The sequence below is a fragment of the Mauremys reevesii genome, linkage group 2 (genome assembly GCF_016161935.1).
Source record: "Mauremys reevesii isolate NIE-2019 linkage group 2, ASM1616193v1, whole genome shotgun sequence".
Lineage (NCBI taxonomy): Eukaryota > Metazoa > Chordata > Testudines > Geoemydidae > Mauremys > Mauremys reevesii.
This window is the reverse complement of record NC_052624.1, coordinates 16,764,879-16,787,317: the sequence shown is the minus strand read 5'-3', so window position 1 is coordinate 16,787,317 and position 22,439 is coordinate 16,764,879. Positions and strand designations below refer to the sequence as shown.

The window sequence follows — 22,439 nt, the reverse complement described above, 5'->3', positions numbered from 1 at the left end:
CCTGAAGCAGCTCAGGTCTCTGCAGTCAGGGGTGGGAACGGGGAACTGTGGCCAATAGGAGTTTTGGGGGAGGTACCTGGATGCGCAGCAAGCAGCGGGTGGAGCCCTGCATCCCCCTCCCCCAGGGGCCGCAGGACATGGTTCCAGCTACTTCCCGGAGCGGGGCCGGGGCCAGCAGCCTGCCCTGGCCCCAGTGTGCACCGCTGCCACCCCAGAGCCCGAAGCCCTCCTGCACCCTGCCCTCCAGCTCCCTGCCCTGAGCCCCCTGCCTGCACCTCTGCCCTGAGCCCCCTGCTGCACCGCACACCCCAACCCCGTGCCCTGAGCCCCTTGCTGCATCCCATGCCCCTTCTGCACCCCAATCTCCTGCCCTGAGCCCCTGCCTGCATCCCAACCCCCTGCTGCACCCCAACTCCCTGCCGAGCCCCCTGCCTGCACCTCAACCCCCTGCCCTGAGCCCCCAGTTGTATCCCACATCCCTGCCTGCACCCCAACTCCCTGCCCTGAGCCCCCTGCCTGCACCCCAACTCCCTGCCCTGAGTGTCCTGCCTGCACTCCAATCCCCTTCTGCACCCCAACTCCCTGCCCTGATCCCCCAGCTGCATCCCACACCCCTTCTGCACCCTGAGCCCCCTGCCTGCACCCCATTCTCCTGCTGCACCTCAGCTCCCTGCCCTGAGCCCCCACCACACCCCTCATGCACCTTCTGGGGGCAGGGAGGGGGTGGAGTTGGGGTGGGGACTTAAGGAAAGGGGTTGGAATGGGGGCTGGGAAGAGGCGGGGCTTCATGGAACGGGTGGAGTGGGGCAGGGCCGGGGACAGCAAGGAGGGGTGTCAGTGATGCGGCCCTCAGGCCAATGAACTAGCCCTCATGTGGCCCTCATGGTTCTTTGAGTTTGAGACCCCTGCCTTATACAGTAGAAATGTTAAGAAGGTAACATGAAATTGCCTATGCCAGAATATGGCTAAGAGACTAGTTAGTCCCAGCTCTCATGAAAAGTTCAATATATCTTTAACAACCACAAGTGGTAAGGTCTCCTCTCTTGTGTCTTATCGGAACATAGTTTTGCTTCAGCCTCATTAGGTGTAGTATGGACAGACCTTTCACAGAGTTTGTTGCAAAGTTGTTTGTTGATCCTGCCAGGAAATCCCGTGGTGCACAGAATGATACCAACAAAGCAAGTGTTTGTGGAGATTCTGCTTCAAAACTAGGAAGAAAACACAAGTTTCATAGAAACACAGGTGCATTATCATCAATGAATTTTGAATAATCTGTTCAGTGCTCAAGATAAGCACCTGTAGTTATTTTCATGGCAATATGTAAACATTCAGTTCAGATAACTACAGGTTCATATTTAAACCATAATGATCAATGCACCAGATATTTTCTGAGGACTAATGACTTAATGAAAGGAGCTGGAACAATCAAGAACTACTAACTAACCCCCGGGAAATGCCCTATACAGAAAGTATTTTTTATTCTGAAATGAAAATTGGGGAGAGGAAGAGTATGGATTTAAAAAGAAAAGTGATGCACATTAGCTGGAACTGAAATGGCACTTCTTTAAAATGAACGCTGCATCCAGTAGTCAGTACCTTAGCATTCAGCAACTAACTGTGAACAACTACATGTACACATTTGCAAAGCCTTGTAAAACGGTAGGAACCTACAAAGCAGATGGACGGTTTCCAGCACACTTCATATTCTCTTGAGATTCCAAGGAGCCATTAGTTCTAAGACATGCTTGTTTTTATAGTTTTCATAATGTACAGAGACTTAAAAAAACAATTACATGATTTCAATACAAATTAATACAAACTAGGAGATGCATATTAAGGTAATCTTTGATGCAATGATATGGCAGATTTTGAAGTGGTGCATACGTTCAGCCATCATAGCAGGGTACCTTATATTTGTAGAGCAGTACAAAGGACTTAGCCTCACATCTTCCATTCCTTTTAAGATGTGTGGCTAAATCCTGCACAGGTCTGAAAATCTCAGTCATAGTTTCTAAATTGAATTTTCTTGTCCATGCAAAACTGCCGAGTTAGTTGAATGTAATTTTGTCTTAATTTGTATCAGGAGAGTTGTTGAATCATCCATACTACTAACTTTTCCAATAAAGTGTGTTCTGTTTAAAAAGTAGGGAATAATTTCAGTTTGAACACCACCAAATGTCACAGATCTTCCTTTTTTAAAAAGAAAGAAAAACTTGAACACTATACCAGCTAAACATTAAGATTGAGTTATACCCTTTTAAGCAAGACCATTTCAAAACATACTTAAGTCTTCCCCCACTCATGTTTAGGGGCATTCTAGTACAAGGAGTTTCAGAATGGTGGATGAGCATTGCTGTGATAAATACATGCAGTATTGCCAACCTCAGAAGATCAACAATCATAAGTCAGACTCCAAAAAAAATATTTTTGTAAAAGATTATATTGTGGTGGGTTTTGGTCTGTCTTGGGTTTTTGTTTTTGTTTTTTAACTCCCCTTGCCCATCCACAGTGTGTGTGTGTGAGATTTTGTTTCTCACTCTTCCAAAATTATTGGGTAAGATATTTTGACCTCCTCAGCAGGAGCTCTCATGACCACATCTACACATCATTTCCCCGATATTAATTCTGCACCCCACTATCCAAATCTGTCTTGTCCTGTCTGTCCCTGCATCAGTTCTTCCCCCACATCAGTTCAACTCATCCCTCCACACCCCATCAGTTCAGCCCCCACAGCCTCATCTCTGCTCCTCCTAGACTCTTCACCCCCATCTCCCAGGCCTGGGGAGAGAGGAGCTGTAACAGCATCTTCCCAGGCTGGGTGTGAGGGGGGAGGAGCATAGGAGCTTTCCCCTTTGCTCAAAAGAGTGGAGGAATAGGGAGCAGAGCGGCTGGGCTCCATCAGTCCCCTGTGCTCCCTCCCTGAGAATGGCTTCAGGTTGCTGAGGGGAGGGAGAGAGAGCGCTCTAGCTATAGCAGCTCTGATTGATTACTTTGCCCTAAGAGGCTGGCAAGTGAGGTATGCAGCAAATCGGAGGGGGTTTCCCCAGGCAGGACTCAAATTTGCATAAAGGGTGGAGCTTCTTGCATCATCTCGAGACAGGCTCCAGGCCCAGCCAAAATCCTGTCATTCACAAAAAAAAATGAGAGTTGGCAACACTGTTTGTTCAAAAGTCTTAAATATATTCTTAGTGTCTCAGCTTGACAGCCTGTGTCTCCTGATGGCTGAGGCCTTCTTAAGCATCAAAGTAAAGCATTCCATGCTCTTGCGAGGCTTGGATCTCTAAAACAGATATTCATATAATATTACTGTTCCCAGCCACACTGTTATGTAAGATTTTTAGTAAACTTTATTTGACTTGCAGAACAAAGTAGACTTTGTGTTTTGTCTAGTAAGTAGCAGCAAAATAATGTAAGGAGAAAGAGACTAGATAGTAGGATAACAATCTAACCTTTTCAATGACTAATGGGCATGTGTTATCTTCTGGACATATATAAAATGAATGACATTTGTAAATATGAACCATTTGCTATGAAAATGTCTCACAGCTAAGTAAAATGTGTTAAAACACTGTTTAGAGTTCTTGCATATCATGATATTCTGGTAAATTTCACTTGGCTGCCATCATATTAAACACAGTGGAGCAGTAAAAGTCATGGTTCAGAGAAAGCAGGTAAGCAAAGACAGAAGGGGACAGGAGACTCACAATGGGGAAAGATGCAGTGCAGGATGATGAGAATGGAGAGAACATAAACATAGGAGGGAGAGACTCCATAAGCACGAGGGAACAGCAGCAGCACAGTATAACAGAGCAAGTTATATTCAGTCTCTTCCCTGATCCTGTTTATACAGAATACTATATTTTTTTCAGTGAACATTGGTAACAAGTTGCAGTGTCAAAACTGTAACCATGGATCTAACATGTATTATACAAGTATTTGATGCATTGAACAAATGCATGAATCATGGATCCAGTATAATGTCTATTTAAGTGTTTTTATTCTACTTTTAATGAGCATCTCACGAGACTCGTATCAACACACCTGAACAGAACAGTTACAAAGGCAAACACATTGACATTTTATTAATGGAAATGAATGGTACAATGTCTGTGGAAGTGTCTTACTTGGACTCACATCATAACCTCTTGAAGCAAATTTAGTGTCATTTAGAGTTTTTATACTACCATTAAAAGAAAACACAGAAAATTGTTTTTTAAATAATTTAAATTGACAATAGCAAGGAGATTCAGAAGAAAAGTTGTCCATCAAATATAGTTTGGAGGAGGGGAAAATATGTGCTGGGAAGTTATGTTTAGAGTTATGTACTGAGTGCCCAAAGGATATGGCTAGGAGGGAGATTTGATACACTTGTACAGAATTTATTTTATTCTAAAAATCATTAATTTAGAGCTGATGGATGGTTCATGGAAACTGAAGTGCTCTGTCTTCAGGACATATACTCTGGCTTTTTTGCCTGTGTGCTTTAATCCATGTATGGAAGGACATTTCTAGCAGTGGGTGAAGTATTCGTTTCTTGAATTGTTGGCCTCTTTGTTGAGACTGCCAACTATAGTACATTTGTTATGTGGACACCTGTCCATTTAAGAACTGGCCCAAGAACACCCACTTGCCTTACAAAGGCTGTTGAACAGCCATTGTGTAATGACTTTTGATAACTACCAGCCTGTGCTGTATTTGAACAAGTGATGGTTAGGTGATAGGATCTGTAGCCCATCGGAGTCCCACATCTAATGTAAGTTGAAATATGTAAGACGCTTTTACTTATAAATGAGCTGAGGGACTGGATGACTCAGAAGATTGATAATGGGGAATACAGCCTTTCACCTCCAGATCGTTACTTTGAAGCCACTGTCTGATGGCTGTTACAAAAGGACCTTCTTTCCTTTCATCCTATAAAATGGCAACATTTCCATATTTCAAAGACATTCATTCTTGCAGCAGTTTTATCTGCCAGTAGCTCATTCTTGTGGTTCTGTAAATACAGGTTCTTACATGGCACTTTATCGCCATGGAATCCTGGTGCTCGTTGCTAGGAGAGATAGAAAGTCAACGTCTGTTACTGTACTGTCCAATCTCTGAGCTTGCCACATGTCTGCAGAAAGGCATTTTAAAATCAAATTAATCTGTTGACAGAGCTATCATTGAAAAGACACTAAGTTCTGTGGTTCTGTTGTATCTTATAAACTTGATTTCCATGACCCATTTTTTTTAGTTAACACAACATCTTTTTATCTTTTGTTTTTAAAGCTACTTGCACGACTTGAGGGCAGAAGTTCTCTGAAAAATCTTGAACCTTGTCTGTTTGCAGATGAAGGATTTCCCATTCATGGTAAAAAATATATATATTTTATATAGGTGTGTGTGTGATATCTTACAAAACTATACAGTATCAAAGTAAGTTTATGTCTGTCAGGTTACCTCGAGCATGCAAATAGGTATAAAATCCTGAATTCAGGGAGAGACTAAATGTTGACATAATATACTTAGACTTCTGTAAGGCAATTAACTTGCTATCGGTACTGTAAAACATTTTGATTGAGACTGGAATAGTACATCAACATGACACACATTTAATGGATTGAAAACTAGCTAAGTGATAGGTCTGAAAATATAATTGTAAAAGGGGAGTCATCTTTGACTGGGTGTGCTACTAGTGGGTCCTGCGAGGATCAGTCCTTGGCCTTGTGCTATTTAGCATTTTTATCAGTGACATGAAGGAAAATATAAAATTATAGATGACACAAAGAATGGGGGAATGGCTAATAATGAAGAGGACAGGTCACTGATACAGAGCAATCTGGATCGCTTAGTAAACTGGGTGCAAGTGTAACCCACACATCTCCTGGGGGTGGTGTTCTATCACATCTAGTGGCACCAAGACCGCTTAGAGAGAGAGAGAGAGAGATTAATGAGTCTGCTCTACAGCCTTAGCTAACAGCCAGTTGGCTTTTAACTTATGCACTAGAGGCTCATGCACTAAGCTCCAGAGGTCCCCGGTTCAATCCTGCCCGCTGATGACCGGGATCTGTCGGTGTTACACAAGCAAATAATATACTTTTTGATATGGCCAAATGTAAAGTCATTCATGTAGGATCAAAGGCCATGCTATCCTGGGAAGCAGTGACTCTGAAAAAGACTTTGGGGTAACAATGAATAAGCAACTGAACATGAGTTCCAAGGGCAGTATTGTGGCCAAAAGAGCTAATGCAATTCTTGGGTGCAGGACCAAGGGAATCTCTAGTAGGAATAGGGAAGTTATATTACCTCTGTATTTGGCACTGGTGTAACTGCTACTGAACTGTTGTGTTCTGTTCCAGTGTCCAATTCAGGAATGATGATAAACTGGAGAGCCACAAGAACAGTGAAAGGATTGAAAGATATGCCTTATAGTGAAAGACTCAAAGACCTCAATCTGTTTAGTTTTACAAAAAAGGATTAAGGGGTGACTTGATCAGTCTGTAAGTATGGGATACAGAAATTTGATAATACAAGACTATTCAATCTAGCAGACAAAAATATAACAAGATCAAATGGCCGGAAGTTGGCGCTAGACAAACTGAGTCTTAAAATAAGGCACAAACTTTTAACAGTGGGGGTAATTAACCAGTAGAACTGCTTACCTAGGGCTGTGGTGCAATCTCTTATCACTGGCGATTTTTAAATCCAGATTGGAAATTCTTCTAAAAAATATGCTGTAGTTCAAACAGGAATTAATTCAGGGTCTTATGGCCTGAGTTGTATAAGAGGTCAGACTAGATGATCACAGTGGTCCCTTCTGACCTTAGAATCTATGAAATCTATGAAAATAAACAGCATACATATCTATTTGGGGACCACCATCTGGAAAGCAGCAACTAAAAGGACCTTGCAGTGAGATGCCAATGCTGTTATGTTTGTCTGAGGGAATTTAATGTAAAATTAGAGAGGCAGTAGTGCCACTCTACGTGACTCTGGTGCAACTCTATTCGACATTGGTGAGGCCTCATCTGGAGTACTGTGTCCAGTTTTGGGCCCCACACTATAAGAAGGATGTGGAAAATTTGGAAAGAGTCCAGCGGAGGGCAACAAAAATTATTAGGGGGCTGGAGCACATGACTTATGAAGAGAGGCTGAGGGAACTGGGATTGTTTAGTCTGCAGAAGAGAAGGATGAGGGGGGATTTGATAGCTGCTTTCAACTACCTGAAAGGGGGTTCCAAAGAGGATGGATCTAGACTGTTCTCAGTGGTACCCGATGACAGAACAAGGAGTAATGGTCTCAAGTTGCAGTGGGGGAGGTTTAGGTTGGATATTAGGAAAAACTTTTTCACTCAGAGTGGTGAAGCACTGGAATGGGTTACCTAGGGAGGTGGTTGAATCTCCTTCCTTAGAAGTTTTTAAGGTCAGGCTTGACAAAGCCCTGCCTGAGATGATTTAGTTGGGAATTGGTCCTGCTTTGAGCAGGGAGTTGGACTAGATGACCTCCTGAGGTCCCTTCCAACCCTGATATTCTATGATTCTAACTGCATCTGACTCATTGTGTATACGTCTGATTCCTCCAAATCACTATGAGTATAGGAAGAATTAGAACAAATAACAGAATGGCAATAAAAAGGATCATGATGACTGAGAAAAAGGAAGTGTGTACAGTCTAAAAAAAGATTAATTGTGGAGCATTTGTGTATTTATAGCATTTAGACTACATGTCTAACAATGAATGATCGATGCCCCAAGGTACTTTCAAACTCAATGGAACAAAGGTGATGGCTAGTTGGGAGAACAAGGCAACATCAGTAAGACTATATGAAGGGTAGAGCACAATATGATGACGTGAAGAAGATTTTTGTTATTGGTTTTTAAAGATGAAAAAATAACTAGATGATTTAGATGACTAATTTCTTTTAGTCTTTGCAGAAGAACTGGGAGATCAACAGGAGGGATTTGAATGAGGAAGAGGGTAATGGCCTGGAGTGTCAGCTCAGGAAGACTGTTCCATGATAGTGGGTAGCATGAAAGAAAGCATAAACCCAGCTGTAGGAAAAACAGGCCAGTATGATCTTACAGCAGTTGTTGCAGCCATATTGCATGTGTATTTTAAGGCTATCAGACACATGGAGTGGCTGGATCATAATTGGGGAGATATGGCAGCTTAAAATTGAATGAGAGAATTCATGGAAAGCTTTTGAACCAACTGTATTTCAAAAGGTCCTTCTTTGCAGGTAGCAAGGGCACAGATTCTCTCTATGTATCCGTGGCTCCCCCTCACCTAGATCGGTAATCAGTGTATGAATTCATAACCTAAATTAAAATTTATCCAATGGCTTTTGCAACTCCTATTTGTACTCTATCAGTGTACGGACTTTTACTGAGCTATTCATCTTCTCAACATTTACTTTTGTTGAAAGATAGAAGCAATTTAATATTCGTTTCAAGAATTTCATTTTGCAGTTGTAATTTTCCAGTGGGAAAGCATTAAACAGATTCACTGTAACAGCTGCGCTTTTGGGTGCCTGTTCCAGCTTCCTTCACCAGGAAACTGTCATACAGGTGATACCTTTGGGTTCAGAGAAGTTTGAACACTTTCACAATAAGTGAAGTTTTCTCAGCTCAGGACTGCTTTCTTACTCCATAATAGTAATAAAAACCAACTAGTGAAATTAGTAAGTACTCTAAATAATGCTCAGTAGGGTTTGCAGAAAGGATAACTTCTCTCTTTTTAAAACAAACACAAAAAAAACCCAAAGACTTTTCAGTCTGTTCTTTACTTCTTGGGTGCAAAGTCCCAAATAGAAATTTAGCTGGGACTGTTTCTTGATGCCGTTCTCTTTTCTCTGGATGCAAACCAAAATAATACCAATCTTAAATGTGTAGGTAGGGCCAAATATGGCCTTCACAGAAGTGGAGTTGTACAGGATGTAAACTAGTACAGATTTTGACCTGTATTAATTAATTTTGTTATGCAGACCCATAATATTACAAGTTAATTTAAAAGAGCCCTGCAAGTCATTTTTACTTACCTGAGCCCATATACTTGTTATTTTTATCTTTTTTCCTAGTTTTGTTGGTTTAAACTCCTGATGAAAATCTAATTTTCTATTAGTCCTCTCACCTTAATTAGTTTAATTTTTGTTTGTCTTGGCCATGTTACCATGCCTTATATGTGAATTGTTTCATATACATCTTCACAGAAAATTTTATTTATTTTTTAGCATTTTATTAAATTAGCTAGGTTTTTTCCTGTTTTCATTGAAACAGAACAATATGTACTGTAATGTTTAAATAAATTATACACGATTCCATTATAGGCAACCAAGTATTCATAATGTATAGTCAGAGCATCATAAAATAGAAGCAACGAACGTTTGGAGCTGTAGTGATATTCCAGCCACTGTTCCTAATCATGAGGGAATTGTGCCTTTAAGGATACATCAGCACATTACATAATACTTTACTGTATTCCTAAATAGTGGAAATGGCATGAGCTTTAAAAATAATCTTCCACTACTGCCAATCAAGTTTCTCTCTACCACCTTTGAATATCAAGCTTAGGTGTGGGTGTAAATGTACAGCTCTGATTTTCAGCTTTAATATGACACCCAAAATTAATTTGAAGTAAACATTTCCTCCCCCTACCTTCACTTGCAAAAAGTAGAGAATAGTGACAGCCTCTGCCCAATTTCCTAAATGACTAACCTATCATTGTCACAAAGTATCTGATAGTGTGAAAGCTGCAACAGCCTGTAGTTACGGCTGCGATTTAGTCACGAGTATTTTAGTAAAAGTCATGGACAGGTCACAGGCAAGAAACAAAAAGTCACAGCCCCTGACCTCTCCATGGCTTGTACTAAAAATACCCCTAACTAAATCTTAGGTGCTGGGGTGGGGGGCGGGAGTGCTCCAGCGGGCGCTGACGCTGCTCTGGGAGGGGACGGCCCGGGGCCCTGCCACTGCTGCTCCAGCCAGGGGACAGTCCAGGGCCCCGTTGCTGCTGCTCTGGGTGGGGGGTGTCCCAGGGCATCACTTCTCTGGGGCAACGCCCGGGACCAGCTGGTGGCCCCGGGCCGCCTGAGCAGCCGATGCAGCTGGCCCTGGGGTCAGCTGCATTGGCCGCTGCAGAAGTTACAGAGATCCCAGAAAGTCATGGAATCCGTGACCTCCGTGAAAGACTTGTAGCCTTACCCTATAGAATAATACACATCACTACCACTAAGTGTGATAATAGCCTGACTTGAATTGTCTACTGGGCTGCAATGCAATGAAATAGTTCTACCAGCATTTGCTTCTGCTGTGTGCTCTCTGAGATAGGATGGCTAGAACTAAGCACAGTATTCTAGGTGAGGACTTCCCATCTATTTATATAATAGCATTTGAGGGTATGTCTATACAGCAACGTAAGCCCGGGCTTGAGCCTGGGCTCAGCCTAACTCCCTTTGCATGCACACACCAATTGTGCTACCCTAGGGCTTAGACCTAGGGTCCCAGGACCCTACAGGTCCCAGAAGTCCTTTGGATGTATCCCAGAGTTCCCAGCAGCAGAGGAGCAGCGCTGCAGGCAGCCGGTGCAGTGGCCAGAAGCACCATTACTGCCTTCCTGTTCCAGCTCCTCCTTGCTGCTACGTGGAGCTTGCCTGGAGCAGGGAGCAAAGCTGACAGGCAGGAGGTAACTTCTGGCCACCAGGATGTTGGGAGTCATCCCTCGCCCAGCTCTACAGCTCCCCTTCCCTGCAGGGAACCTCTTGGTCCCACTCCGGTCTCTGGCCCTTGCTCCTGGGTCAGTGACACCTAGATCTTTTCCTCTGTATGATTACAGCTAAATAGATCCATTTTGTATTGTGAATAGTCCAGGGTATTCTTTACAGGGTGCATCAACTTGAATTCAACAGTACTGAATTTCATCTGATACCAGGCTGCTCATTCACCTAGCTCTGATAGGGCCTCAATCTCTAGTCTTGATTAATTTAATTAGCTTTGTGTCATCTGGAAACTTTGCCATGCCATCAGCACATTTTTTCATGTTGCTGTTCATCTACTTTGCGACTATTAGTAAATATTAGGCATCACCAGTCCTAATATGGAAACCTTCTGTTAACCTCCTTCCATATTAAACTGGCCATTTATTCCTGCTCTGTATCTTTGTCTATGACAGTACAGTACTTCTTATCCCATAGTTATTTCCCCTCTTTTAGAGCACTGTGAGATCTACTGACAAAAATATAACAGGTGGTATTAGGTAGTATTAATATTTATTACTTTGTTTCCTTAACAGCCTCTTGTGAGTGACTTTGTCAAAGATTTTTTGAAAGTCCAGTTGTCAGCCAGTTCTCCTTCCTCTGTTGTGTCATGGTTTGCTTGCTCTGATCCGCAAGGGTGAACTTCCTCCTCTTATCTTACTGTAGCAGCCCAGTCACTAACTTCGTGAAAATCTAAATTTATAAATTATGCTATAAAGGGCTCTCATTACATAGTGGTTCTTATTGCGGGCAGCCTCTTTGATAATCACAAAGGCACAGAAGTTCCCTGCTCCTTCAAGTTTTTTTTACAGTCCAAAGCGCACTTCTTTTGAGAGAATGGGTGTTAACTTCAAAGTCCAATTCAGACATAAGTCGCACCTAACTGTATCCAACAAACTTCAGAGGGACTTTAAGTAAGGTGTCTTGTCCTTAGATTAAAACTAGTAAACCCTCCGAGAAACTTTTAGAATAGATTTTCATGTAACTTACCATTTTTTACGTAATTAAACTTTCTGGAAGCGTTTATCAGGTCATAACGGTCCCCAATGCTTGCTGAGAACTCTTCCCCCAGAGCAGGGCTTTACAGAAGGTAACTTTATATGAATACACACACAAACTCCCAAAGGAAAACATCTTTTAAACTCACAAAACCAAATATTTACTTCATAGAATAACTTGCAATTTTCTTAAACTCACCACTGAGAACAGTGAAACAGTGCTATCCCCTACTCATAGACTTTAAGGTCAGAAGGGACCATTATGATCATCTAGTCTGACCTCCTGCACAAAGCAGGCCACAGAATCTTACCCATCCACTTCTATAACAAACGCCTAACCTATGTCTGAGTTATTGAAGTCCTCAAATTGTGGTTTGAAGACCTCAAGCTGCAGAGAATCCTCCAGCAAGTGACCCATGCCCCGTACTGCAGAGGAAGGCGAAAAACCTCCAGGGCCTCTGCCAATCTGCCCCAGAGGAAAATTCCTTCCCGACCCCAGATACTTCACCTAAACCATTGTGTAGCATTGTTGTGTGCTTTTTGAACAAGCTGTATTTCATTTCAGAGATGAATGAAACAGCTCTTAATGTTTAATTGACAAATCCAGTAACCGAGCGACATTCAAAATTGCCATTGAAGGCAATGGTCCTGCCATTGGCTTCTGCACAAGACTTCCGAGCCCATATTTTGTAAAGCACTTTTCAGGAAAAGACAAATTAGTTCTAAAATATTTCAAAGGCTCAGAGAAGGAGCTGGAGGAAATAACACCACCCAGCATATTTGAGAGGACTTCTTCATGCCATGTTCATATTGTAACAAGGTTCTGTGATTGTTGTCATGTCCTCAGCACAGTATGTGACACAACAGAATAACAGATGCCTGAAAGTAGCAGTGTTAAATATTGCGAACTCTGAATAGGAGAGGAAAGTGAGGATTTATTTAATATACAGAATAGTCCTTGCCCTTAGTCTAGCAAGGGGTATTCAGCACAAACAAATAAACCCTGACTGCCTCCCAGGCGCTTCCATGTAATTTTGGAAACATCAAAAATTGAGAAAAATAGAACTCCAGTTTGAAAAGACACTGCTGAATTGCACGTACTCTGTATTATGGAGAAAGAGTTTACATGTAAGGCTGAAGTGGATAGAACTGTCACATCATGTGTAAATTACCTCTAACACTTCCAGTGTGTGAAGCAAGAGTCTCAATTCACTGCTTCTTCCCTTGTCTCAATTTCTCCATGATAGTCTGTTTAATTGTGAACAATAATAGCCTATGGAAGTTGAGCAATGACTTGAAAAACCCTGTTAACTCAGACAGACACAAACATATTGGAGCAAAGCTGCAATTAATTCTCTGCTCTTGCCTTCCTCTGGAAAGCTCTTACCCCCTTTACACTTGCCTTGGTCATGGAAATGCAAAGCTTGCTGCAGTTACAGTTGTGCAGTTCTAATTCTGCCAGAGTAGAGCAGTTAAATGTCCACCTTACTTCAGATGCTTTCACCATAATGTGTGAAGCCCTACATGAAATTAGCGTACACCATAAAAAGAGAATAGTAGCTTTCTAAAATGAAAAGGAGAGCAATTAATAAATACGTTAACTTTTATCTTCTTCTGATGTAAGCCTGAATTTTTAGGTGTCCTGCATGTGTATTTGACAAAAGAACCACCGCCCTACTAATGGGTTATACTTTCTAATTTGTCTTTTTAACACTTCCTTGCATTCGGTAGTGTGTTTTTAATTATTATTTCAATTGTGGATGAAGCAGAATTTTCCCCATAGGTTGCATCTGCCTGCAAAGAGAAAAATCCCCACCTCAGATGGCAGAAGAGTAGCTTCCTAGCTCCCATGCAATCTGCAATTCCGTCTTCCCAAAAGATGCAGTTTCATAGTGCAATATGTAATAAATCATAGAATCATAGAAATGTAGGACTGGAAGGGACCTTGTTAACTTACCTAGTCCAGTCCCCTGCACTGAGGCAAGGTAATCTGCTTACTTTCCTGTTGTCAGTCACAGGTACACATCACTGGCTAGTGAAGGGGAACAAGCACATTGCATACCTGAAACACTACAGGCCTGTCGATGCTACAAAAATAGACATGTCTAAACATGACAGTGACATCTAACATGTTTTTTCTTCCCAGTGTTATCTCCATTTTTATTTTTTCTTTGTATATTTATCAGAAATAAAAGTACAGTCTTAGTCTATTATGTAGCAGCCTCCTCTTCAAGCCCTATCCACCTGTAATGACAGAGGTGCTGCCAGTCAGTGTCATCCAGTTGCCAATCTTTCATCAATAGCAATTTCTTTAAAACTAAGTCCTTGTCTATATGGGGGGGGCGTTAGTTTGCACACCAACTAGTACACCATAGTAATAGCATGCACTCAGGATAGCTGTGTCTTTTTTCAGTTTGCATCATTGTATATACATGACTGGGGTTTGATGCATAGAATTATAGAATATCAGGGTTGGAAAGGACCTCAGGAGATCATCTAGTCCAACCCCCCATACTAAGCATATGGTAGTCTAGGATGGTATCCCATGGTCCTTTGCTTCATTGCTGACCTATGTGCATTCTGGGATTTTTCTCACTGCACATTGTGGGATGAATAAAGGAAGCCAGTGGAATATTAGGACTTGGGGTGAAATTCAAAGTATCCCATGATTCTGCTGTCTCCACCTCATGCTTCCTCTCTGTCTGGGCAAGCTAGCACCATTTTAAATTGCTGTCTGTTGGTCAGCGCGGACCAACAATGCATCTTGCAGGTTTGGTGGCAACCTCAAATATGCAGAGGCTGTTTGGGCTTTTTTTGAGCTGTTGAAGCTGCGGAGCTTTGGCTTTGGACTTCACCCACTGCACCGATGATGTGGCAGCGGTAGCAGCTCCTCCAGTAGCAACAGCAGTGTTGGCAGAAGATGGAGGATGAGGAAGATGACAACGATCAACTACAAGTACATGAGCTCTTTCTGAAGCAGCTTCACGTGGTGCAGCATCATTTCTAGACTCAGAAACCCAGTGTTGATTGGTGGGAAAGGATCATTGGTGGGAAAGGATTCATTTTTGACTGGGAACCAGGCTCACTTTCTACACAGCTGCTCTCATGATCTGGAGTACTAAAGAAATCCTGGCTTCTGTGTCACTGCCCTCCTCATTGTTACCTGGGGTTCTTTCAACCCAAAGCTCTTGGTAACTTTTACTCTGTGTGAGGTGGTGTCAGGAAATAAATCAGGGGAGACACGGCCGTCCGACCGATCGATGGCTGGCACAAACAGGACAACACAAGAGTGCTTTCACTTAAAGCTGAACTTTACTAGTCTCAAGCACTTACACACATCCTCAACAAGATTAGTAAAACACACCCAACCCTTGATAATTACCAAAGCTGAGTGTGGCTCTTGAGTGACACAGCGGCAGGCTTCCGGTGGCCAAATCTTCCGGTGGCCGGTGGGGACCACAAGATGTATCCAGAGGGAGAGTCCAAAGAGAATTCAAAAGAGTCTCCAAATAAGTCCAACTATCTCAAGGTTTTTCCCCTTATTTATACATTAGTAATAGAATGGCGTGTCCCTTAAAGAAACCTTGTTAAGTAAGCAGTTTCAATGATCAACAAGAAGTTCCTTCTGATTATTGATTAACCAGGTGTGGGTTTTTCCAGAGTCTGCAGCCTTGAGACCCCGATAGACATTCCTGGGGCACATCCTGCTCTTCTAAAATGTATCCGCAACTTCAACACAATTCTTATCAGGAAGGACATGGGGTCAAGCTGCCCTTGCTGTGGCACCCAAAACCCCCTTCCCTCCTGCCTTTGTCAAGCTGAGATTGCTGAATGGCCAATTTACAGCTTGCTGACTAGGCCGCCTTTAACAATAAGCCATAGTGGTTTTAGGCACTTTACTGGTTTGCCAAAGTCTCCCCATACACTCATGTCCCTCATTCAATGACTCTTGCTGCTTGTCCTTGGAGGGGAGGTGCAGGGTCCACAGCCTCCTTGGGTTCAGTAGTGGTGTAATCACATAATATCTTGTCCAACTTCTTAAAATATAGATTATATTTCCATGGCTGGACCAAGAACATAAGAACGGCCGTACCGGGTCAGACCAAAGGTCCATCTAGCCCAGTATCTGTCTACCGACAGTGGCCAATGCCAGGTGCCCCAGAGGGAGTGAACCTAACAGGCAATGATCAAGTGATCTCTCTCCTGCCATCCATCTCCATCCTCTGACGAACAGAGGCTAGGGACACCATTCTTACCCATCCTGGCTAATAGCTATTTATGGACTTAGCCACCATGAATTTATCCAGTCCCCTTTTAAACATTGTTATAGTCCTAGCCTTCACAACCTCCTCAGGTAAGGAGTTCCACAAGTTGACTGTGCGCTGCGTGAAGAAGAACTTCCTTTTATTTGTTTTAAACCTGCTGCCTATTAATTTCATTTGGTGATCCCTAGTTCTTGTATTATGGGAATAAGTAAATAACTTTTCCTTATCCACTTTCTCAACATCACTCATGATTTTATATACCTCTATCATGTCCCCCCTTAGTCTTCTCTTTTCCAAACTGAAGAGTCCTAGCCTCTTTAATCTTTCCTCATATGGGACCCTCTCCAAACCTCTAATCATTTTAATTGCCCTTTTCTGAACCTTTTCTAGTGCCAGTATATCTTTTTTGAGGTGAGGAGACCACATCTGTACACAGTATTGGAGATGTGGGCATACCATGGATTTATATAAGGGCAATAAGATATTCTCAGTCTTATTCTCTATCCCCTTTTTAATGATTCCTAACATCCTGTTTGCTTTTTTGACTGCCTCTGCACACTGCGTGGACAACTTCAGAGAACTGTCCACGATGACTCCAAGATCTTTTTCCTGACTCGTTGTAGCTAAATTAGCCCCCATCATATTGTATGTATAGTTGGGGTTATTTTTTTCCAATGTGCATTACTTTACATTTATCCACATTAAATTTCATTTGCCATTTTGTTGCCCAGTCACTTAGTTTTGTGAGATCTTTTTGAAGTTCTTCACAGTCTGCTTTGGTCTTAACTATCTTGAGCAGTTTAGTATCATCTGCAAACTTTGCCACCTCACTGTTTACCCCTTTCTCCAGATCATTTATGAATAAATTGAATAGGATTGGTCCTAGGACTGACCCTTGGGGAACACCACTAGTTACCCCTCTCCATTCTGAGAATTTACCATTAATTCCTACCTTTTGTTCCCTGTCTTTTAACCAGTTCTCAATCCATGAAAGGATCTTCCCTTTTATCCCATGACAGCTTAATTTACGTAAGAGCCTTTGGTGAGGGACCTTGTCAAAGGCTTTCTGGAAATCTAAGTATACTATGTCCACTGGATCCCCCTTGTCCACATGTTTGTTGACCCCTTCAAAGAACTCTAATAGTTTAGTAAGACTTGATTTCCCTTTACAGAAACCATGTTGACTATTGTTCAACAGTTTTTATGTTTTTATGTGTGTCTGACAATTTTATTCTTAACTATTGTTTTGACTAATTTGCCCAGTACTGACGTTAGACTTACCGGTCTGTAATTGCTGGGATCACCTCTAGAGCCCTTTTTAAATATTGGCGTTACATTAGCTAACTTCCAGTCATTGGGTACCGAAGCCGATTTAAAAGACAGGTTACAAATCTTAGTTAATAGTTCCGCAACTTCACATTTGAGTTCTTTCAGAACTCTTGGGTGAATGCCATCTGGTCCCGGTGACTTGTTAATGTTGAGTTTATCAATTAATTCCAAAACCTCCTCTAGTGACACTTTAATCTGTGACAGTTCCTCAGATTTGTCACCTACAAAAGCCAGCTCAGGTTTGGGAATCTCCCTAACATCCTCAGCCGTGAAGACTGAAGCAAAGAATCCATTTAGTTTCTCCACAATTACTTTATCATCTTTAAGCGCTCCTTTTGTATCTCGATCATCAAGGGGCCCCACTGGTTGTTTAGCAGGCTTCCTGCTTCTGATGTACTTAAAAAACATTTTGTTATTACCTTTGGAGTGTTTGGCTAGCCTTCCTTCAAACTCCTCTTTGACTTTTCTTATTATACTCTTGCACTTAATTTGGCAGTGTTTATGCTCCTTTCTATTTGCCTCACTAGGATTTGACTTCCACTTTTTAAAGGAAGTCTTTTTATCGCTCACTGCTTCTTTTACATGGTTGTTAAGCCATGGTGGCTCTTTTTTAGTTCTTTTACTGTGTTTCTTAATTTGGGGTATACATTGAAGTTGGGCCTCTATTATGGTGTCTTTAAAAAGCGCCCATGCAGCTTGCAGGGATTTCACTTTAGTCACTGTACCTTTTAACTTCTGTTTAACTAACCCCCTCATTTTTGCATAGTTCCCCCTTTTGAAATTAAATGCCACAGTGTTGGGCTGTTGAGGTGTTCTTCCCACCACAGGGATGTTGAATGCTATTGTATTATGGTCACTATTTCCAAGCGGTCCTGCTATAGTTACCTCTTGGACCAGCTCCTGCGCGCCACTCAGGATTAAATCTAGAGTTGCTTCTCCCCTTGTGGGTTCCCGTACCAGCTGCTCCATGAAGCAGTCATTTAAAGTATCGAGAAATTTTATCTCTGCATTTCGTCCTGAAGTGAAATGTTCCCAGTCAATATGGGGATAATTGAAATCCCCCACTATTATTGGGCTCTTAATTTTGATAGCCTCTCTAATTTCCCTTAGCATTTCATCATCACTATTAGTGTCCTGGTCAGATGGTCGATACTAGATCCCTAATGTTATATTTTTATTAGAGCATGAAATTTCTATCCATAGAGACTCTATGGAACATGTGGATTCGCTTAAGATTTTTACTTCATTTGAATCTACATTTTCTTTCACACATAGTGCCACTCCCCCTCCTGCACGACATGTTCTGTCCTTCTGATATATTTTGTACCCCGGAATGATTGTATCCCATTGATTGCTCTCTGTCCACCAGGTTTCTGTGATGCCTATTATATCAATATCCTCCTTTATCGCAAGGCACTCTAGTTCACCCATCTTATTATTTAGACTTCTAGCATTTGTGTACAAGCACTTTAAAAACTTGTCCCTGTTTATTTGTCTGCCATTTTCTGATGTGTCAGATTCTTTTTTATGTGACTGTTTATCATGTGATCTGGCCCTCACATTATCCTCTTCCATCCTCTGCTCCTGACCATAACCTGGAGATTCTCTATCATTAGACTCTCCCCTAAGAGAAGTCTGTGTCCGATCCAAATGCTTCTTGGCATCCTGCTTTTAAATTAAGCTTTCTTGCCCCAGTTCTGCTCCCCAGATGGCAGTGAGCCTCAGCACAGCTCGAAGCAAATGCTTGAGGCATGTTGTAAAGTCTGTGGGAGTAATATTGCTATAATGCCGATAATATTGGAATCCAGGCGCAAATGGGGCGATCCTGGCACTGTGCCAGCTTTTAAACTGGAGTGGGGACATCTGGTCAACTTCACCCCATAGCTGTGGAGAGCACACAGGGGCACAGATAGGTCAGTAATGGGCGCTGCAGAGCAATGTGGGATAGCAGTTGGATGAATGCCAAAGTAATGTGCAGCATCGTTGCATCCACATGAACAATAGATCACACTAATTTGCATCAAACTTAATACACTTTGAAAGAGGACTCCAGAGTTTGTGATAAATACAGAGTTAGTGCACTCTAAGGAATTGCGTCATGTACGAAGGCATTTTCGGGACACACCAACTTGAGTTAGTGTAGACTAAACTCCTTTGTATAGACAAGCCTTAATTAACAGCAGGTGAAACTTAATTGTGTGTTTGCGGTGGGAGGGGGAATAGAAAAAGGAAATTACTTGTTCATGTGCAGTCATCAGTAGCATATAGTTGTTAAACTATTAGCCACAAAATGGATTTTTCATGTGAAATGTGATTTTAGTTTCTATTTTATCACATATTGCATTAACCATTGTAGTAATCGTAGTACATACTGATAAAGCAGCATGAAGAATTGTATTTTGCAGGGTTTAATTAGACATCAAAATTAGGCAAAATAATGCAAATGTACTGTTGGGGATTTGAGGGTAAAAAGTCAAAACTCGGTTCTTTTTAATTTCTTTTAGGAGCTCTCTTTATTTTATGTTTTAGTACTGAATACCATTGACATGCATCATCAGTTGCATCTGTGATGTATGTTCCCTGCTTCTTTCAGGGGCCTGACTGGGACAGGAATGGGAGAAGGGAGTGTTCTACATTTGTTCTACTTGTCAAAACAACAAGACGCCACAGAGCTCCCTGGGCCAAAAGGAAGAGTTGGCTTCTTTTCAAGAGTTCTGATAAGGATGTAGCAATCTGGTTTAACAGTAACAAGTAGAGTGATTCTCAAACTTTATATTTACTGGTGACCCCTTTCACATAGCAAGCCTCTGAGTGCGACACCCCCCCCCCACCTTATAAATTAAAAACATGTTTTTATATATTTAATACCATTATAAATGCTGGAGGCAAAGTGGGGTTTGGGATGGAGGCCGACCCCCAGTTTGAGAACCCCTGAACTAGTAGATGTAGATCAAGGGGACTCAAAATACTCTTCTGGCCTGATTTTTCTGAAGCAATGAGCACTTGCAGCTGTCAATGCGCAGTAGCAGCTCCGAATTAAGTAAATGAATTGTGGGTGCTCAGTGACTTTGAAAAATCAGGTCAATAAACCTTGAAAATGGAGCACATATTGCTTACAAACTCTCTCATGTGCTTGGTTTTTTTAAATTTTGTTTTCTTTTTTATTCTCAGGAGATGTTGTTGAATTCCATGGTCCAGAAGGAACAGGAAAAACAGAAATGCTTTATCACCTGATAGCCCGCTGTGTCCTTCCAAAATCGGGAGGAGGACTGGAAGTAGAAGTCATGTTCATTGATACAGACTACCATTTTGATATGCTTCGCCTAGTTACCATTCTTGAACACAGACTGTCCCAAAGCACAGAAGAAATGATCAAACAGTGCCTTGGAAGGCTTTTCCTGGTTAATTGCAGTAGCAGCACCCAGTTGCTTCTCACTCTTTACTCTCTAGAAAACAAGTTTTTTGCTCACCCTTCTCTCTGCATTGTGATTTTAGATAGTATATCAGCTTTTTATTGGATAGATAGAAGCAATGGAGGCGAGAGCTTTAACATTCAGGAGATGAATCTGAAGAGATGTGCTGAATTTCTTGAGAAGCTAGTAAGAGAGCATCATTTGGCCCTGTTTGCAACAACACAAACGATTATGCAGAAATCTTCAAATTCCACAGAAAGCTCCATTCATTTAAAACTTCACTGTGAAGCTGATGTAGAGTATAGGCCTTATCTTTGTAAATCATGGCAACAAATGGTAACACACAGAATATTTTTCTCTAAGCAATGTAATTTTAACAGTAGCAAAACTTTTTCGATTGTTTCTTGTCACACCAAAAAAAACCATGTCATAAAATGTTCATTCAGTGTTGCAGAATGTGGAGTTCAGTTTTAACTTCAGTCTGTCTCTAAAACTGTAGTAAATCTTGGCACATCACAGTCTAACTTTAAGTAGTTTTAAAAAAAATCTTTTAACCTCTTTTATTATCTCAGATTGTTAATTAATTTTGTCACCCACATTTAAACGTCTTAAACTCAGTAAAGGGCAGAGGAGTTTAAAGCTTTGAATTTCTGCAGAAGGTCAACTTAAAATAGAGGAGAATGTTGAAACTGCTTGTGTGTGGTTGATGTATAAAGAGATTAAGTCAAGAAGACTAAAAGTTTAGGGCATCTTTAACTCCCAATATACTTATGTAATGTAACATAGAGGATATACAACCAAACGCACTGACTTCAGCTCTGTGACATAACCATCTTCCAGCGACTTATGTTAATGATTGTGTTTAGGCAAATGTTAGCTCTTTGTAAATATTGGTCTTAATTCACTCCCATTAGCGTGGGGCTATACACTGTGCATACATCCTGTGTCAGCAGGCACAGTTACACCCAAGGGGAGGGATTCATCTCCTACAGGGAAAGGTATGTAGTGTTGGTCATGGTGGTCCTAGCCAGCACTGCCCATTTGTGGAGTGTCACATGCCTGGGAGAATAGGGATTATGGCTGTCACTGTTCTGCCAGCAGTCTTCAAGCATCTGCAGCCCTCCCAAAGTTGAGGGACACAGGGCCATAGTTGACTGATCCTAGGAGGTAGCCCAAGGCCCCTGTAAGTTAACGACAGACCTAGCAAGTAATTAACATTTGAAGGGAAAAGGGCTAGAAACTTAATTTTTTTAAATAAAATTTGTAGCTCCCCTCCTCCTCTAAATCTGCAGTGCCGTGTCTCGGGGTTTTATGGGCCGAAATGCTGTGGTTGCTCACAACCACAAGTAACGTGGTTTATGTTACAAGTTTTAGATCCTCATGTATTATTATCCCAGCCACTGTTTGGAAAATCAGTCTAGCCACAGAAATGCTCACCCAATTGTGTAAATACCTAACTTAAGGATCTCTTACTTTCAAATGTTCATCAGTCCACTACCCTATGTCTCCCTTTAGGTGTATCAGCTCTACAAAGCCAAGGATTGCATGGACCATCATAATGCTAAAGTGTATTCTCAAAAAGCTCCTCTACATTTCATTTTCTTTGATCTAGGTTTTATATCGTGTCCTCCAGTACTTGAGCATTCTTTGTACCATGCTATCTCCTGCACGCTGTATTTTAATAAAGACACACAAGTCTAAATCA

At 41.7% G+C, this 22,439-nt stretch overlaps 1 protein-coding gene across 2 annotated transcripts in view; it reads left to right on the top strand.

The window, feature by feature from the left end:
• The window catches only part of XRCC2 (X-ray repair cross complementing 2), a 27,478-nt gene extending 5,039 nt beyond the window's left edge, over positions 1 to 22,439 (top strand). The window contains exons 2-4 of one of the 2 annotated variants that reach the window (XM_039524956.1): positions 5,269 to 5,350; positions 7,905 to 8,045; positions 20,493 to 22,439. In XM_039524956.1, coding sequence (XP_039380890.1) covers positions 7,994 to 8,045; positions 20,493 to 21,208 — 768 coding nt within the window. In that variant the 5' untranslated portion in view covers positions 5,269 to 5,350; positions 7,905 to 7,993 and the 3' untranslated portion in view covers positions 21,209 to 22,439. The remainder of the gene's footprint in view (positions 1 to 5,268; positions 5,351 to 7,904; positions 8,046 to 20,492) is intronic. The other variant, XM_039524955.1, reaches the window with a different exon arrangement.